The sequence below is a fragment of the Macaca mulatta genome, chromosome 16 (assembly GCF_049350105.2).
Source record: "Macaca mulatta isolate MMU2019108-1 chromosome 16, T2T-MMU8v2.0, whole genome shotgun sequence".
NCBI lineage: Eukaryota > Metazoa > Chordata > Mammalia > Primates > Cercopithecidae > Macaca > Macaca mulatta.
The window spans coordinates 19,460,141-19,479,350 of NC_133421.1; the positions used below are offsets into that span (position 1 = coordinate 19,460,141).

Sequence of the window (19,210 nt, forward strand, 5' to 3'; positions counted from 1 at the left end):
ATAAATAAAAGCTTTAATTCCCTATTTCTCAACCAGTCTTTTCTCCTTTATTATTCAAATCCCAATTCCCTGGCAAAACTCTCTTAATAAGTTTTGGGGTTTCGCTTGGGCAAAAAATCCAAACAGGTTCTCTGCTTTAAAAGGAAACATAGTTGTTTTGGAAAAATAGCCTACTATTTCAAAGCCCCAGAGAAGTCGACCTGGTGACCTGTTACAGTTTCTATTTTAAGAACTCACTGTGGCCCAGATTTTGCCACATCTGAAAAACTGTTAGTTCTCAAGACAGAAATAACACCTGAAGTCGTCTTTAAATTCTCTGACAGCTTTGGTAAGGGCAAAAATCTGGTCTGTTCCTTTCTGAAAAAAATCACTTGGCTGACTTTTTCAAGAGTCTTTGTAGATATTTTCAGTTTTTACCCCGTGCGAGAGACCACTTTACGATGGCAATCCATAGCTCGGTACCTCACCAGCTGTGAAGGCTGAGTAAACCTCCAGACCTCTCGGAGCCTCAGTTTCCTCATCTGTATGAGGGGGATAGTGAAATCTCTTTTGAATGGTGGTTGTAAACATCTTCATTAATGTCCAAAAAGCTCAGCACAGACCCAGGCAGGGGCAGGGGCAGGTACTCAATAGGTGGAACTTTTTTTTTTTAAAGACATAGGCTCGGCTGGGCGCGGTGGCTCAAGCCTGTAATCCCAGCACTTTGGGAGACGGAGACGGGCGGATCACAAGGTGAGGAGATCGAGACCATCCTGGCTAACACGGTGAAACCCCGTCTCTACTAAAAAATACAAAAAACTAGCTGGGCGAGGTGGTGGGCGCCTGTAGTCCCAGCTACTCGGGAAGCTGAGGCAGGAGAATGGCGTAAACCCGGGAGGCGGAGCTTGCAGTGAGCTGAGATCCGGCCACTGCACTCCAGCCTGGGCGACAGAGCCAGACTCCGTCTCAAAAAAAAAAAAAAAAAAAAAAAAAAGACATAGGCTCACTCTGTTGCCCAAGCTGGAGTGCAGTGGTGCAATCTCAGCTCACTGCAACCTCCACCTCCTGAGTTCAAGCGATTCTCCTGTCTCAGACTCCTGAGTAGGTGGGACTACAGGCATGCACCACCATGCCTGGCTAATTTTTGTAGTTTTAGTAGAGACGGAGTTTCACTATGTTGGCCAGGCTGGTCTTGAACTCCTGACCTTGTGATTGTCCTGCTTCGGCCTCCCAAAGTGCTGGGATTACAGGCATGAGCCACCGTGCCTGGCCAACATTTTTATAAAGAGGAAACTGATATCTAGAGAAGGAGTTGGTCTCAGTCTCAGAGCAGGCTGGTGGCAGAAAAGGGACCCACCCAAAACCTTTAGCTCCTCTGCTCTGGCCTTCTGTACCTGACAGCACTGCACATACCTTATCTTCTGCTGGTATACATTTACCAAACTGAAGCTCACTACTCCCTGTTTCAGAGGACAGGAAAACCCAAAGGCAATACCAGAAGGCTTTGCTGGACTCCGGTGGTCCAGGCACCAAGCCATTCAGAGGTTGTGCTGAGTGGGCAGAGGGAAGGCCCTGTGAGGGGGGCAAGGCCAGGAGCAAGGAGTTCCCCAGATGACTTCCCTCCCCAAGGAGAATAGCACTCACGGTTAATGCCAGCATCACCTCTCTGTAGTTCCGATTCCCATTGAGCCGCTTCTTCAGGGCTCGAATGGCATCCTTTGGCCTGGAAAAAAGAACAGACATATAAAGATACTTACAATCTCACTTGAGGACACGATCCTACAGATATGTGAACTAGCATATATGCAAGACTATTCGCTGGCTGCAGCATGTTTGTAAATGTAAAAGACTGGGAACAAACTGAATGTCCATCAATACACTACAGGTTAAATTAAACCATTGACACAATGGAATACTATGCAGCTGCAAAAAAAGAATAAAGAAACTCATGTACCAATATGGACCAAACTCAAAGACATGTGCATAAAGTTCTTTGCATAACAGTGTACAAAGCTTGCTATTAGTTGAGTTATAGAAGGAAAGCAAACGTACATAGCACTCATGTCAGCGTAAGGAAGAGATTCTCTAGAAGGAGCTATAACAACCTGGTAACTGTGGCTGCCCCTAAGGAAAGGAACAAAAGGAGGAGGGAGGTTTTTCCCTGGACTGCCTTTTTGCGGACCTTTTGAATTCTGTATCACATACAAGTATTACTATTCGAAACCATAACTAACTCACTGGTGTGTGGGTACATAGAAGAGAGTTTTTCCAGAGAAACCATAAGAGAGATAGAGAGAGTGCCAGGTACTTATGAGCCCTGGATGCCCGGCTCTTCCTGAATTCCATGGAACTCCTTTTCCCAGAGAAAGTTTAAGTGAGTCTCCTTAAAATCCAACAAGTTTGGCCCAGCATGGTGGCTCAAGCCTGTAATCCCAGCACTTTGGGAGGCCGAGACGGGAGGATCACAAGGTCAGGAGATCGACACCATCCTGGCTAACACGGTGAAACGCCGTCTCTACTAAAACATACAAAAAACTAGCCGGGTGAGGTGGCAGGTGCCTGTAGTCCCAGCTACGTGGGAGGCTGAGGCAGGAGAATGGCATGAACCTGGGAGGCGGAGCTTGCAGTGAGCTGAGATCCGGCCACTGCACTCTAGCCTGGGTGACAAAGCAAGACCCCGTCTCAAAAAAAACAAAACAAAACAAAAAAAACACCCAACAAGTTTTGTGTTTTTAGGTGACAGATCTGAGGTGGATTCCCAGAGAAAATGTTGTAGAATTATAGACAGTACTCAGTTTACAAATGGGCCATGTCCAAAAGTTGGAGTGGAGTTGTTTGGAAGTTGGAGTGAGTTCTTCCTTAATTACTGTTATACCTTAGAGTTAGGATTCCCAGCCAGCCCTCTAAGTACACGTATTACATGTAGGTCTTGTGTCTAACATGTAATTTAATTTATTCTAACTCAGGATTCAACAAAGCTGTGGGCCTAGGAGCTGCCCCTGGCACAAAGCCCCTGTGCAGACCCATTACCCTATGCTCTGAGGAGCCCCTAGTCTGGCTGTGGGCCAGCCCTTTGCTATCACACGTGGGTTCCAGCCTTCCACTAATCTATGTGTCAATATACTGGTCTTTCCCAGCTTGAATGTTTGTAAGTCAGGGATCTCCTATTCCTACAGTTTTAAAACATTTATACTCTATTTACCAAATGAAAAGGCCCCTTCAAATGTGTATGAGGAAGTCGAGGAGGGGAAAGGGTTGACGTTCTGCTAATCAGCTTAATTTAAGAGAAACTGGGCCAGGCGCAGTGGCTCACGCCTATAATCCCAGCATTTTGGGAGGCCAACGCAGGTGGATCGCCTGAGGACAGGAGTTCGAGACCAGCCTGGCCAACATGGTGAAACTCTGCCTCTACTAAAAAATACAAAAATTAGCTGGGTGTGGTGGCAGCTGCCTGTAATCCCAGCTACTTGGGAGGCTGAGGCAGGAGAATCACTTGAACCTGGGAGACAGAGGCTGCAGTGAGCTGAGATCACACCATTGTACACCAGCCTGGTGATAAGAGCAAAACTCCATCTCCAGAAAAATAAAAAAGAGAAAGTGTGCCCAGCGCTGTGGCTCATTCCTGTAATCCCAGCACTTTGGGAGGCCGAGGTGGGTAGATCACTTGAGGTCAGTAGTTCAAGACCAGCCTGGCCAACATGGTGAAACCCTGTCTCTACTAAAAATACAAAAAAATTAGCTGGGCATGGTGGTGTGTGCCTGTAGTCCCAGCTATTTTGGAGGCAGAGGCAAGAGAATCACTTGAACCTGAGAGGTGGAGGTAGCAGTGAGCCAAGATCATGCCACTGCACTCCAGCCTGGGTGACAGAGTGAGACTCCATCTCAAAAAGAAAAAAAAAAAAGAAAGAAAGTGAAAGGAGCAAGGCTTCTGAAAGAAAATTTTAAAACATCCTGAATCACCTGTTTCCCATTCCCAGCTTGACATATGGCTGCCCTGCAGGAATTCGTGGCCCCTGGGTCAAAGGGCTGATGAGACAGACACAAGGCTCCACGGGTACTGGGCCCAAGGCCAACTATGTCTGTAGTCTGGCTGCCATTTCCAAAAGGGGATGCTGATTTCTGCAAATACGGGACTTAACCGGCTCTCTGCTTTGAGGGCTGTTTGTGGCCTGAGAGCTGAAATTCCGTGGCTACTGGCCAAGAGCATGGACTGATATCCTCTCTCCAAGGCTCTGCCAAACCACCGCTGTCCCTGACCCACAGCTGCCACAACCCTCAGTCCTATCTCTCTTCTGTCCTCTTGAACTTCCATGGAACAGGAAAATAGGAAGAGCGCCTCAGGGCTGCAATCACTTCTGGCTGGCCGAGGACCAGCACACTCAGGGCTCTCCTGGTGTGGGGGCCAGGGTGGGAAATCAGACAGTCAGCAGGTTCCTGGATGAGGTTTAAAATGAAAATTCATCCACAGGCTGTGGGAAGTACTGGCTGAGCGTGATGGGTGAGCACAAAAGCAAGTATTTATCTCTCTCCCCGGGGGAGAAGCTTCAGAGAAGAGGATCAAAGTCATGTCAAAGGAATCACAAAGTTTCAAGAAGCTGCAGCAGATTAGATAGTGTGGAGTTGGAAACCAGGAGAAGAGACAGAAGCGTGTGTCAAGAGCCAAGAGGGAGCAGAAAGAAAGGATCAGGAAGAATCAGTGGCCTGTGTTGAGAAGGCACCAAGCCCTAGCAGCTTTCCGGGGAAAGGTCAGGCTCCTCATGCAGTGCTCACAGCCTTGTGATCTGGCCTCTGGGCCATGATCAGGCTCCTCAAAGTCTCCCTGGACCCTGGACTTACAAGAACTCTTCCCTGATACCCAAACAAGCCTCCCGTCATCCCTCCAGCCACAGCCTTTATATTGTCCTTCAGCTTCAGTACTACTCTCTGGAAAAGCCTTCTCCTCATCACCCCCAAGGAGGACACGGCTACCCCTCTGCCATCACCCGAAACACCCCCTCCCCATTATTATCTTGCTCTATTGTATGTCTTCAGTTTCTCCTCTGTGCCCTCTCCAGCTTAGAAGGTAGAACACAGACAAAGATTCTATGAGCTGAGGAGGGTCCAGAGATGGCCATGAAAACGACCCAGGTCAGGGGGTCCTCATGAGAGCTGCACATCCGAGTCACCTGGAGTGCAATTCCCAAATCCACAAGCTGTGCCTTCATTGGGTAGATCTGGGGTGAGGCCTGGAAAACAGAGTCTAAAACAGTCCCAGCTGGGTGCTGCGGCTCACGCCTGTAATCCCAGCACTTTGGGAGGCCAAGGCAGGCGGATTACCTGAGGTCAGGAGTTCAAGACCAGCCTGGCCAACATGGTGAAACCCTGTCTCTACTAAAAATACAAAATTAGCCGGGCGTGGTGGTGCATACCTGTAATCCCAGCTACTCAGGAGGCTGAGGCAGGAGAATTGCTTAAGTCTGGGAGGCAGTGGCTGTGGTGAGCTGAGATCGCACCATTGCACTCCAGCCTGGGCAACAAGAGCAAAACTCCATCTCAAAAATAAATAAATAAAAAGAGTCCTAGGTAGGTTATTCAGTCAGCCACTCCTGGTTAATGCCTGAAGGACTGTCATACAAGGCCTTAGGCATCAGCATTCCTTAGGCCGATGGTGACTTCAGCTCTGGACATTAGGGAAAGCCCAGGGAGAGGCCTTTGGGGCAGTTTACCAATCTGCACCCACCAGGACCACAGCCTCCCATTGGTAAAGCATTGTATAAATACAAGAAGTACAGGCAGCACTTCAGTGGCTGTAGCCAGGTGACCCTGTGCTTGCATCCTGCATGTGCCCTTCCCAGTTGTGCTGCAAGGCCTTTGGCAAGTGACCAAACTACTCAGCCTCAGTTTCCTTAACACTGAAACAGGCTGTCACTACCATATAGAACTGTTGGGGGTAGGGGGCGCTGCTTGTGATGAGGCACTGCAGGGTGGACACAGGGCCTGGCACATGGCAAGTGCTCAGAGATGGCAGAGAGGGTAAGGGCAGTGAATCCACAGAGAGCCTCACCAAGACTGGGCAGATAACTGACACCCAAATGAAAGTGATGACAAAAGTCAAGGGCAATGGAAATCTTTAAAGGGAAATAGTAAATCCATATATATAGTATGGATATGAAGATACAGTTATGTAGCCAGATACTTCATGTATATTTAGTCCTTTAATTCTCATAACAACCCTATGAGATAGGTATTATTGGCAACCCCATTTTATAAATGAGGAAATGGGACACAGACACAGGGAGATGAAGTAACTCACACAGGATCGCACAATAAGCGAGTGGTGACCTAGGACTGCTCCAGGCTGGGGTGTCCACCTTCCTCCCCTTTATCCACCTGCCTCATCTGGCTGATACCCTGGCACTCTGTAAGACTCCAGTCTGGTGTCACTTCCTCCAAGAAGGCTTTGCTGCCAAAAGTCCCAAGGCTGATCATTGCCACTGCACTAGTGTCCGTAGCTATACATAGCTTTTCTCTCTCTCCCTGCCCCCCACCCAGCACTTGTTATGCTGTGTTATGCTTATGTTTATATGCCTGCATTCCTCATCAGACTGTGAGTGCCTTAGAGACTTCATTCATTTATTCACTTATTTAACAAATATTTATTAACAGCTAATCAAATGCATTGTGCTAGGTGCTAGGGACAAAATGGTGAGTAAAACAGATGGAAATCCTGTCTTCATGGAGCTCACAGCCTTGTGGGGGTTGCAGGGCAAGACAGACACTAACAACCGTCCCACAGATCTATAAGTTTAAACTGTGATGAGCATCAGTACAACACAGGTTATGAAATCATATAACAGAGGACTTGTCCAAATCAGGAGGGAAGGGGGTTAGGGAAATGAGATTCAAACTGAGAGATCCAGTGAATGACGGGCTCTACTTAGTGAGAGAGATGACGAGAACAGAAGGGACGGCAGGTCAGAGGCCCTTCAGGGAGGGCGCAAAGGGGTGGGTGGGGCGCCCTACTGTCAGTCCAACTTGTGGGAGTTTCTTCCACTCAGGAAGAGATTTTTTTTTTTTAAGATATGGGGTCTCACCACATTTCCTAGGCTGGTCTCAAACATCTGGGCTCAAGCAATCCTCCCGCCTCAACCTCCTGAATAGCTGGGACTACAGGCATGAGCCACTGCACCTGGCTAGGAAGAGATTTTGGAACACCTCACAGCAGAAGCAAGGAGAAAACATTCTCAGGAATCACTGAGGTGCTCTCAGTCAAAAAGGTAGCAACAGGAGATTTAGCCACTTGAAGAGGAAGATGTGTGTGACCAACCTTCTGGGAACTGAGGATTTGAAAAAGAAGGCATGGCCCCTTCAGAATGAGGAAGCTCCTGGGCTTCCTGGGCTTCCTGCCCTCAATCCATAGAGATATTTGAGCAATTCACTGGAAGATAAGAGTTGCCAACCTATTTGTATATTGCTCAAATCTGTAGAGAATTTCAAGCTGCGCCCAGGAATGTGGAAAATTCAAGGAGCTGAAAGATCAGCAGGGTTGAAGAGCTCAAAGCGGAGCTGCCGAGGGGTCTGGGGCTCCTCAGGAGGGTATTGGTTAGGGTTTTTACCCTAAGTGTCTGTGAAGGCTCTGAAGGCTTGTTAGCAAGGGATCAACTTGCTGGTTCAGCAGCAGGAAGGGACAGGAGGGAAGGGGCCGAAGCAGAGGTCCACCTCTAGGGTAAAGCGCAGACACCAGAGAATGCGGCACCTGACCCTGACTACCTTTCCAGCTGGATTCCAGACCCTCCTGCTCCCCCAACATCACCCTGTCTACCCTAGACCACTTGTATCCCTTGACACACTGGCCCTTTTGACATCACCCTTGGCTACAGGACACATTTCTCCTGCCATCCTGGAAGACAGTCCCTCCACGAGGCATTTGTACCCACCTTTCCCTCTGGGACCATGGTATCAGGGACAGGCCTTGGCCACAGCCCTTCCCAGTCCCTCCAGGTGAGCCTTCAAGGGCAGGCTGGAACATTCACCTTGGCATCCTGCAGCTGCTATACCTCCGCCGCTGGGGGTCAGTAAACATGGCCGGATGACTGGACAAACAAGTGAATGAGTGGTGTGTGAGGAGGACGTGAGGAAGGTAGCCACTCTGAGCCCGGTGATGATGGCATTAGAGATGTGTAGTCCCTAACAACTATTTGTGAGTCACATCTGTGTGCCAGGTACCAAGTTGATCACCTATATTTAGCTGGTGAAAATATGCCACCTTTCACCAAAGACTCCCACGTTTTCATCCAGTGCAGGCCACTGCCCCCAACTCGAGTCCCCCGTGCGGTTCCCTGTCACATCTTCCAGGAGCTCGGCTGGCAGCACAGATCTACTCCTGATCTCTGCTCCCCAGCCTGTTCCACCTCAGGAAACAGCAGCTCCATCCCATGGCTGTTCAGGCCCTGAACCTTGCAATTTCCCTTGACTCTTCATTCCTTTCCCATGTCTGCCAATTTCATTGGTTCTACCTTCTAACACATTCAGAATCCCATTACTTCTAACCATCATCTCACACCAGTATTACTGTGATAACCTCCTCACTGGGTTTTCTTTCTTCTTTTCTTTTTCTTTTTAGAGACAGAGTCTTACTCTGTCCCCCAGACTAGAATGCAGTGACACCATCCTAGTTCATCACAGCTTTGAACTCCTAGGTGTAAGCAATCTTCCTGCCTCAGCCTCGTGCAGTGCTGGGATTACAGGTGCATGCCACTATGCCAGGCCGTCGCTGGGTTTTCTGCATCTGTCCTTGGCCTGCCCCCAGCCAGACCACTCTGAACAAACAGATTGTCCTCTTTCCAACAAGACTGGGACCATACCCCTCCTCTGCTTGAATCTCCAAAAAGGTTGAAGCCAGAGTCGCTCTGGTTCTACATGGCCCTGCATTATCTGGATCCCCAATATGTCACTAACTTCTTCTCCAGGTACCCTCTTCTTTGACCACTCCACTCCGGGCCCATTAGCCACCTTGCTATTTCTCAAACACATCAGACACCCCCCCGTCCCAGGACTTCTGGGTTTGCTGTTCCACGAACCTTGACAGTTCTTCCCTTGTATAATCCTCACCCCCTACACCCTCATCTCCTTTAAGTCTTTGTTCAATATCACCTTCTAAATGAGACTTTTCTGTTGTTTTGTCTTTTCTTTTTGAGACAGGGTTTTTCTCTGTCACCAAAACTGGAGTGCAGTGGCATGCTCATGGCTCACTGCAGCCTCGACCTCCTGGGCTCAAGTGATCCTCCCATCTCAGCCTCCCAAGTAGCTGGGACTACAGGTATGCACCACCAGGCCTGGCTAACTTTTGTATTTTTTGTAAATACAAGATTCAACCGTGTTCCCCAGGCTGGTCTCGAATTCCTAGGCTCAAGCGACTAGCCCACCTTGGCCTCCCAAAGTGCTAGGATTACAGATGTGAGCCACCCAACCCAGCCAAGACTTTTCTGGATCACTCTATTTAAAATTGCTAATTCCTAGCCTCCTCTCTCCCCATCTCCCTTCCACAGTCTTGTCCTCATCTGACCAGGTTATATGTTTAATTATCTTGTTTATGGCCTGCCTCCCTACTACTCTAGAATGGTAGCTCCCCAAGGGGAAGGAATCTATCTTGTTCACTGCTGTGTCCTCAGTATTTACAATAGGCCTGGCACAAGGTAGTCATTTGAGAAATATTTGCTGCATGAAAACAGGACCAAGCTTGAGAGGCTGGTCCCCAGTTCACACATGGCAAGGCTAGAGTGACAGTGCTGCGATGCCAGCCCAGGGATGCCTGAGTCCCAACTGCTCTCCTTGCCACTCTGAAAATGGTTTAAGAGGGCATGGCTATAGTAAAGTAAGCGTTAGTTGTATGGACAGAGGGCTAAATACAGACCAATTTGGAGGAAGTACAAATCGAGTGCAGCTATAAAACAAAAGAAGAGGATACAGGAAATAACAACGGGAATGGATCCAGCAGTGCAGGAATGCAGGAGGGGCAACGTGGCCTAAGTCCACTCATGCCGCTTTCCCACTCCCGGCTGTGTCCGCTCCATGCCCTGGACCTCCCTCCATGGACACTGTGGTGCTCTCTGACTCCCGGCAAACCAGGGCAGAGATAGGCTGTGAAGGAGAGGCAGAGGCCAGGAAGGAGGGGAGGGAAGAGGTGACACTTGGGCTGCAGAGACTAATGGCCACTGGGAACCAAGTAATCAAGCAGCTTCATTTCTACTTGTGATTAAAAGCAGGTGATTAAAAGAGGTGTCTCTGTTCTACCTCCAGCACTGCCACTGGGCAAGTGGGGGAGGGATGAAGACAAAAAGGACAGATAATTCAGAGTGTCAGCTTATTCAATGCCAAACCAAACAGACTAAAACACAAAACAAAAAATAAAATCTGCCACCCTCAGGCCCTGACAAGCTTTGAGTGGCCCCTAAAAGCTGAGAGAGGCTTCCCAGGAGAGGGGGGCACACGTACCCTTCCTCCGTCTCATTGATGATGTCACAGATCTCCATATTCAATGTCCAATCCTCACTTTGCAGGGAGCCATCTGTTGCCTTTTCTGTGAAATCAGAGAGAAAATGGGTTTACATTTCTCCTGGAATAAGTGGGTCTCGGCAGGAAATGGGAAGAGACCAGAACCACCACATTCTCATCCCAAGCAGATGGGCTGAGCCAACAGAGCCATTCTAGGGGTGCTATTATCACAAGAGAACACCCGGGAAAGGTCCTGGCCTGAAGGCTGGAGTTTATTTATTTATTTTTTTTTTTTTTTTTGAGACGGAGTCTGGCTCTGTCACCCAGGCTGGAGTGCAGTGGCGCGATCTCAGCTCACTGCAAGCTCCGCCTCCCGGGTTTACGCCATTCTCCTGCCTCAGCCTCCCGAGTAGCTGGGACTACAGGCGCCCGCCACCTCACCCGGCTAGTTTTTTTTTTGTATTTTTTTAGTAGAGACGGGGTTTCACCGTGTTAGCCAGGATGGTCTCGATCTCCTGACCTCGTGATCCACCCGTCTCGGCCTCCCAAAGTGCTGGGATTACAGGCTTGAGCCACCGCGCCCGGCCAAGGCTGGAGTTTATAACTAGGTTCTTCATTCACCAAACTCTAGACTGAAAAGCTTATGACAGGCCTAAGCCATCAAAAATCACCCCAAACATGAGGATATTAGGTTTATGAACCCACAGAGTCTGGAGCCAAACTACCTACCAAACTAGGTTCAAATACAGGCTCTACTGCTTACTAGTTGTGTGGTCTTGGGTAAGTTACTTAACTTCTAGGTGCCAAAGCTAGTGAAAACAACAGTACTTACCTGATATGTGTTATGAAAATTAAATGGGTTGATATACATGAAACACTTAGAACAGAGCCTGGCACACAGTGCTATACAGGTATTTGCTATTGGGATTATTAAAAATCAACTGCTGTAGTAAAAAACTACACTTCAGATAAGGGGGAGAAAGAAAGGACCATCAGTTATTAAGCCACTGTAGGCATGGTGTTAGGTGCTTCATGTACATTATTTTCTCTCATCCACAAAATGACTTTCTGACCATTCAGTGAGGAAAGGACAGTATTTTCAACAAATGGTGCTGTGAAAATTGGATTGCCACATGCAAAAGAATGAACTTGGACCCTTTATCTTATAACATATACAAAAATTTACTCCAAATGGATCAAAGACATAAATGTAAGAGCTCAAACTAAAAAACGCCTAAAAGAAAACATAGTGAAAAAGCTTCGTGACACTAGATTCGGCAATCATCTCACGGATATGACACCAAAAGCAGAGGCAACAAAAGAAACATTTTGAACTACATCAAAATAAAAACTTCTAGGCATCAAAGGACACAACAGAGTGAAAAGGCAACCTGCAGAGGAAGAAAATATTTGCAAAATTATATATATGATAAGGGGTTAATATCCAGAAGATGTAAGTAACTCCTATAACTTAACAACAAAAAACCCCAAACTATGCAATTACAAAATGGGAAAGGACTTGAATGATATTTCTCCAAAGAAGATATACCAATGGCTAACAGGTATATGAAAAGAGGTTCAACATCACTAAGCATTAGGGAAGTGCAAGTCAAAACCACAATGAAACATCACCTCACACACATTAGGATGGCTCCTATCAAAAAAGTAGAAAATAACAAGTGTTGGCAAGGATATAGACAAATTGGAACCCTTTTACGCTTTTGATGGGAATGTAAAATGGTACAGCTGCTATGGAAAACAGGATGGTAGTTAAAACATAGAATTACCCGGCAAGGCGCAGTGGCTCATGCCTGTAATCCCAGCACTTTGGGAGACCGAGACGGATGGATCACCAGGTCAGAAGATCGAGACCATCCTGGCTAACATGGTGAAACCTAGTCTCTACTAAAAAAAGTATAAAAAGTTAGCCGGGTTTGGTGGCAGGCACCTGTAGTCCCAGCTACTCAGGAGGCTGAGGCAGGAGAATGGCATGAACCTGGGAGGCGGAGCTTGCAGTGAGCCGAGATCGCACCACTGCACTCCAGCCTGGGCGACAGAGCGAGACTCCATCTCAAAAACAAAACAAACAAACAAACAAAACACAGAATTACCCTATGATCTAGCAATTTCACTTCTGAGTATATACCCAAAAGAACTGAAAGCAGGGCCTTGAGGAGATATTTGCAGAGTCATGTTCATAGCAGCAATAGTCACAACAGTCAAAAGATTTGTAAACAGCCTGTGTCCATCAACTAATGAATGGATAACCCAAATGGATATACATAAAATGGAATATTATTCAGCCATAAAAAAGGAAGGAAATCCTATTGCATGCACAATATGGCTGAACCTTGAAGGCCTTGTGCTAAGTGAAATAAGCCATTCACCAAGACAAACACGAGATGATTCCACTTACATCAGGTACCTAAAATAGTCAGATTTAAAGACAGAAAGCAGAATGGTGGTTGCCAGAGGCTGTTGGGGGGTGCGGGGGAATGGGGAGTTATTATTTAATGAACACAGAATTTCAGTTTGGGGAAAATGAAAGAGTTCTGGACATGGGTGTGGATGGTTGCACACAATGTGAACATACCTAATGCCACTGAACTGTACACTTTAAAATGGTTAAAATGGGCCAGTCAAGATGGCTCACACCTGTAATCTCAGAACTTTGGGAGGCTGAGGCAGGAGGGTTACTTGAATCCAGGGTTTGAGAACAGCCTGGGCAACACAGCAAGACATTGTTTCTACAAAAAATTTAAAAATTAGCTGGGTATACTGGCTTGTACCTGTGGTCCTAACTACTAATGAGGCTGAGGCAGGAAGATTGCTTAAGTCCAGGAGTTTGAGGCTGCAGTGAGATATGACTGAGCCACTGCATTCCAGCCTGGGTGACAGAGTAAGACTCTGTCTCTTAAAATACTTTTTGTTTAATGGTTAAAATGATAAATTTAATGTTACATATATTTTTAAAACCACCACCAAAAAAGACAGAAAAATTACACACAGGTCAATGGACTGTTACGTAAGGGAGTAGCAGGGTGGGGATCAGAGATTATTTGGGTCTGCAGTCTCCTTTGACAGGAAACCTGGGGCCTGCAGAAGCAAAGGGAAAGGTCCCGGAGCTCAGGATCCTCAGTGGTAGAGCCAGGACCAGAGCCAGGGTCACTTGACTCCCTTACCCCTCTGGGCTGTGAGCTCCGGGAGGGCAGGGACTAGGTCTGTCTTGCCTTCCACTGGGTCCAAGTGCCCAGCACTTGGCAGCAGTGCAATGCATTTACATCAGATGAATGACCGCATTCGCATCCCTTCCTCTACGCTGTGGATTTCAGCCCTGGCTGCACATGAGAACCACCTGGGGAGCTTCTAGAGCACACCAATACCTGAGCCTCATGACCCAGAGGTTCTACTTTGAATGGTATGGGGTGGGATTCAGGGATGATGATGATGATGATGATGACTATTATTATTATTTGAGACAGAGTCTCGCTCCATTGCGCAGGCTGGAGTGCAGTGGCATGATCTCGGCTCACTGCAACATTTGCCTCCTGGGTTCAAGCAATTCTCCTGTCTCAGCCTCCTCAGTAGCTGGGATTACAGGCATGTGCCACCATGCTTCACTAATTTTTGTATTTTTAGTAGAGATGGGTTTCGGCATGTTGGCCAGACTGGTCTCGAACTCCTGACCTCAGGTGATCCACCAGCCTCAGTCTCCCAAAGTGCTGGGATTACAGGCACGAGCCACTGTGCCCAGCCCCCAACACTCTTGATGGTTGGGGAGGTAGATCATTTGGCTGTTTTCTCCTCCACTCTCACCGAAAGGATGTTGCTGAATGCAAAATGCTAAAACCAGTCCTCTTTTGCCTTCTGGTGTTGGCAGCTTCTGAAGTCACTATATTTAACATCAAAGTGCAGAAAGCGGCAGCCAAAAAGCCAAGCCGCTGGATTGCGAGGCTCCTCCAAACAGGGCTGCCTTGGGTTTCAGAGAGCATGCGAGGGTGGGTGGGCAGAAAAACCATGCTCAGAGCCAGCACTATCACTGCTGTCAGCGTCAAGGCTTCAGGGCATCCTGGCCTGGGTCCTACCCCAGGCGAGAGAAAATGCCATGGCAACGGCATCAGGATGCTATGCTGCTCTCGCACTGAAGATTTAATGGGAGCCGTATCTGATTACCCGAGCTCAGGCCTGCCCTGCCCTGTCCAGTCCAGCCCAGCCTGGCCCGCCCTACCCAGCCTCTTTCCCAGCCCAGTCCTTGGCCATTAGCATATCACCAGAGAGGTCAGCACTTCACAATTATCCGTCCAGAGGGCTGGCTGGTGGGAACGACTTGCCCCACTGCTCCCTAGAGCACTCTGTTTCTGCTGTTGCACCAGGTTTTATTTTAGGTTTTGACGATTTAGGTGACAAAATAAATGAGACTGAACTTTGCTTTCCTCTGGCCTGGGGACAGGACTGAGTGAGGGAGCCCACATTGAGTGGCCTTAGTTCCAGAGGCAATCAGATCCAACTTTGCTCTTGATTAGCTGGAAATTATTTTATGAAGAGAAAAATCAGAACTGATTTGAGCTCCTCTGTCAGCCTTACTTCCCTCATCTGTTTCAGTAGAGCTAAATACCCATGGTTGTGTTTGTGTGGCATTTTCTGCAAAATGAAAAGAAAGAAGCATTCTTTTTGGGTTGGTTCTTTATAATCAAAATGAGTATATATCTTTCAGCTTGAAAACTCGCATCCCAGTAATTGAATAGAATGCGCTGACCCTGAGGATAAGTTATCATGCCTTTGAACCCTTCCCCAGTATCATAAGAGGAAAGGAGAGGGTGAATATAAGGTTAATGGATTCTGCTGCTAAACCGAACTTGGAAATGAGGTTTCATTGATTTAATATTTCCTCTATTAAGCCTCCCAAGACTGTATCCCTTGTGGCCCTACCAAAGTGCAATCTCCGTACTTTCTTCTCCATGAGAGTCTGTGCCACAGCTTGAGTTCTGTGAAGGGGAGAGACGACTACCCCCTGGCCAGCTGTCCTCTCCCATTCCTGGCTCAAAAGAGCAGCAAGCCCAGGCCTGCAGGCAGAGCTGCTTCCATCAGGGTAAGTCTCCTGAGGAGGCTGCTGGATTTATGGCTGCAGACATGCCCCTACTGTGTGTGACCCAGGTGGTGAGTCATTCTTCTGGGAGTCGACACCTTGAAGAGGAGGGGTGTTCAGAGACAGCTGCAGGAAGAGCAGGGGCAGGAGGCAGGCACCATTTCACCGCTGCAGGCTCCCAGCACACCTGGGGCTCATTCTGCCTCTGGATAAGCCATAGGGTGACAGAGGACACTGCTGTCTCAGTGGCTACATTGTGTCCTCCCCCTTAACCTTCCTGGAGCCTCTGCCCTCAGTCTTTTCTTCTCTAGACTAAACGGATGGTGCCTACCACCACCCACATTCTTCCCAGCCCTGCCTGCCCTCCCTCAGGGGGCTCTGATTTCCCTGATAGGCCCAGGTCTGCTCCTTGCTGGCTTTATGACTTTTACTCTCTTTTCCACATGCATGAAAAGGGCAGGGAGGGGGTAGGGCATCTCTGGGGCCTATCTGGCTCTTAACCATTGCTGACATGCATTCTCATCCCTTCCTCTCCTCCTCCACTTTCCCCACCTTGTAGACAATTATCAAATACTGCTTCGGTATCTGCCAGCCTGGTGCCATCTGAGGACTGACTTTGGTTAGATTTCTCCAAATCTCAAGAGCCTCCAAGCCCCTGCCCAGTCCTCTGCCTGTGTATTGCATTCATCTGAAGTCAGATTCTTACTATTTGCAGGTGGGGCTGCTGTCTCAGAGCAGGGGCTTGGAGGCACCTGGGTGGTCAAAAGTCTTTGAGTGCCAAGTGTAATGAATAAAGAGAAAAGGTTAGGGATATATCTTTTTCAGGTAAAAAAAAAAAATTTAAAAAGAGCAGTAAATAAAACAATGAGGCTTTTTAATGCAGACAGAAGACTGCTGCACAAATGTTTTGAGCAACAGCTATATTTTTGGAGTGTGCTGTCACTGCTTGTAAAGTATAGCTTTTGTTTGGATGTGTGAGTTCTATCTAGTATGTTACGTAAAAAACAAGTGTCACTTCACCATAACTGCATCCAGTAAAACAAGGATACTTCCAGCCTGTACAGAGGTCTTCTATGGTATTATCCGAGTATGAGCAGAAGCGTGGATTATACGAAACTTTTATTAAAATAGTAGTGATGGTATCCTTTCACGAATTGAGAGTTAGGATGGGGCAGTTTCAGAATTCCTCCAAGATACTAACTTCAGATCCAAACTCAGCCTTTGCTAGCAGGTGAGACTATATCATGCAAATGCCCAGTCTTTAGAGACAGAACCAGGATCAAATATTGGTACCACCAATTCAATGATGGGATCCTGGCTTACCAGGTGTGAAGTGCTATCCCACTGTGGTTTTGTTTTGTATTTCTCTAATGACTACTGATGTTGAGCATTTTTTCATGTGCTTTTTGGCCATGGTATATCTTCTTTGGAGACATAGCTATTCAATTTTTTTTGCCCCCCCAACCCCTTTTTTAAGAGACAAGATCTCACTTTGTCACCTAGAATGGAGTGCAGTGGCCATATCACAGCATCATAGCTCACTGCAATCTCCAAGTCCTGGTCTCAAGCAATCCTCCCACCTCAGTCTCCCAAGTAGCTGGGACTTCAGGCATGCACCACCACACCTAGCTAATTTTTTAAAAAAAATTTATGTAGAGATGGGGTCTCGCTATGTTACCCAGGCTGGTCTTGAACTCCTGGCCTCAAATGATCCTCTTGCCTTGGCCCCCCAAAGTGCTAGGATTACAGGCATGAGGCACAATGCCTGGTCCCATTTTTAAACTGAGTAGTTTTCTTTTTCTTTTGGTTGTTAAGCTGTAAGAGTTCTTTACATATTCTGAATATTAATCCCTCCTATTTTATTGTTGTCTTTTTGCTCTCTTGATAGTATCCTTTAATGCATAAAAGTTTTAAATTCGGATTGTCCCATTTATCTATTTTTTCTTTTGTTGCCTGTGGTTTTGGTGTCATGTTTCAGAAATCTTTGCTAAATCCAATGTCATGATTTCCACCTTTTATTTTAAGATTTTTTTTTTTTTTGAGATGGAGTCTTGCTCTCTTACCCAGGTTGGAGTGCAGTGGCGCGATCTTGGCTCACTGCAAGTTCTGCCTCCCAGGTTCACGCCATTCTCCTGCCTCAGCCTCCTCAGTAGCTGAGACTGCAGGCACCCGCTACCACACCAGGCTAATTTTTTGTATTTTTAGTAGAGACGGAGTTTCACTGTGTTAGCCAGGATGGTCTCGATCTCCTGACCTCGTGATCTGCCCGCTTTGGCCTCCCAAAGGATTACAGGTGTGAGCCACTGCGCCCGGCCTATTTTAAGATTTTTATAGTTTTCCCTTCCCTCTTACGTGTAGGTCTTTGGTCTGTTTGGAGTTTATTTTTGCATATGGTATAAGATAAGGGTCCAACTTCATTCTTTTGCATGTGGATATTCAGTTTTCCAAGCACCATTTGTTGAAAAGACTGTCCTTTCCCCTCTAAATAGTTTTGGCACCCTTGTTGAAAATCATTGACCATGTATGGGAGAGTTTATTTCTGAGTTCTCTACTTTATTCCATTGGTCCATATGTCTTTCCTTATTCCAATACCACAATGTTGTGATTATTATAGTTTTGAAGTAAGTTTTGAAATCAGGAAGTGTGAGTCCTCCAACTTTGTTCCTTTTAAAGGTTGTTTAGGGCCAGGCACGGTGGCTCACACCTGTAATCCCAACACCTGGTGAGGCCGAGGTCGGGGGATCACATGAGGTCAGGAGTTTGAGACCAGTCTGGTCAACACAGTGAAACCCTGTCTCTACTAAAAATACAAAAATTAGCCAGGTGCAGTGGCTCACACCTGTAATCCCAGCATTTTGGGAGGCTGAAGCGGGTGGATCACGAGGTAAAGAGATGGAGACCTTCCTGGCCAACCAACATGGTAAAACCCTATCTCTACTAAAAACATAAAAATTAGCTGGGCGTAGTGGCACACACCTGTAGTCTCAGCTACTCGGGAGGCTGAGGCAGGAGAGTTGCTTGAACCCAGCAGGCGGAGGTTGCAGTGAGCCGAGATCGCACCACTGTACTCCAGCCTGGGCGACAGAGCGAGACTCTGTCTAAAAAAAAAAAAAAAAAAAAAAAAAAAAAAGAGCTGGGTGTGGTGGCGCACACCTGTTGTCCCAGGTGCTTAGGAGGCTGAGCCAGGAGAATCACCTGAACCTGGGAGGCAGAGGTTGCAAAATGAGCCAAAATCACGTCACTGCACTCCAGCCTGGGCGACAGAGCGAGACTCCATCTCAAAAAAAAATTATTATTATTTAAAAAATTAAAATAAATAAAGGTTTGGCTATTTGGGGTCCCTTGAGATTTCATGTGAATTTTAGGATGCATTTTCTATTTCTGAAAAAAATGCCATTGGCCTTTTTTTTTCTTTTTTTTTCAGAGACAGGGTCTTGCTATGTTGCCCATTCTGGAGTCAAACTCCTGGGCTCAAGCAAATCTCCCATCTTAGCCTTCCAAGTAGCTGGGAATACATGTGCATGCCACCATGCCCGGCTTCACTGCAATTTTAACTGGGATTTCATTACATCTGTAGATCACTTTGGGTAGTACTGTCATCTTAAAAATATCAGCTTCCCAGGCTAGGCGTGGTAGCTCATGCCTGTAAATCCCTTCACTTTGGGAGGCCAA

At 47.2% G+C, this 19,210-nt stretch overlaps 1 protein-coding gene across 13 annotated transcripts in view; it reads right to left on the reverse strand.

Annotated features, from left to right (window-relative positions):
• Positions 1-19,210, reverse strand: part of TOM1L2 (target of myb1 like 2 membrane trafficking protein) — a 131,944-nt gene that overhangs the window by 54,701 nt on the left and 58,033 nt on the right. For 9 of the 13 annotated variants that reach the window (XM_077968654.1, XM_015118677.3, XM_015118674.3 and 6 more), the window contains 2 exon segments: positions 10,453-10,537; positions 1,624-1,702 (listed from right to left, as the gene is read on the reverse strand). In XM_077968654.1, coding sequence (XP_077824780.1) covers positions 1,624-1,702; positions 10,453-10,537 — 164 coding nt within the window. 13 annotated transcript variants of the gene reach the window in all.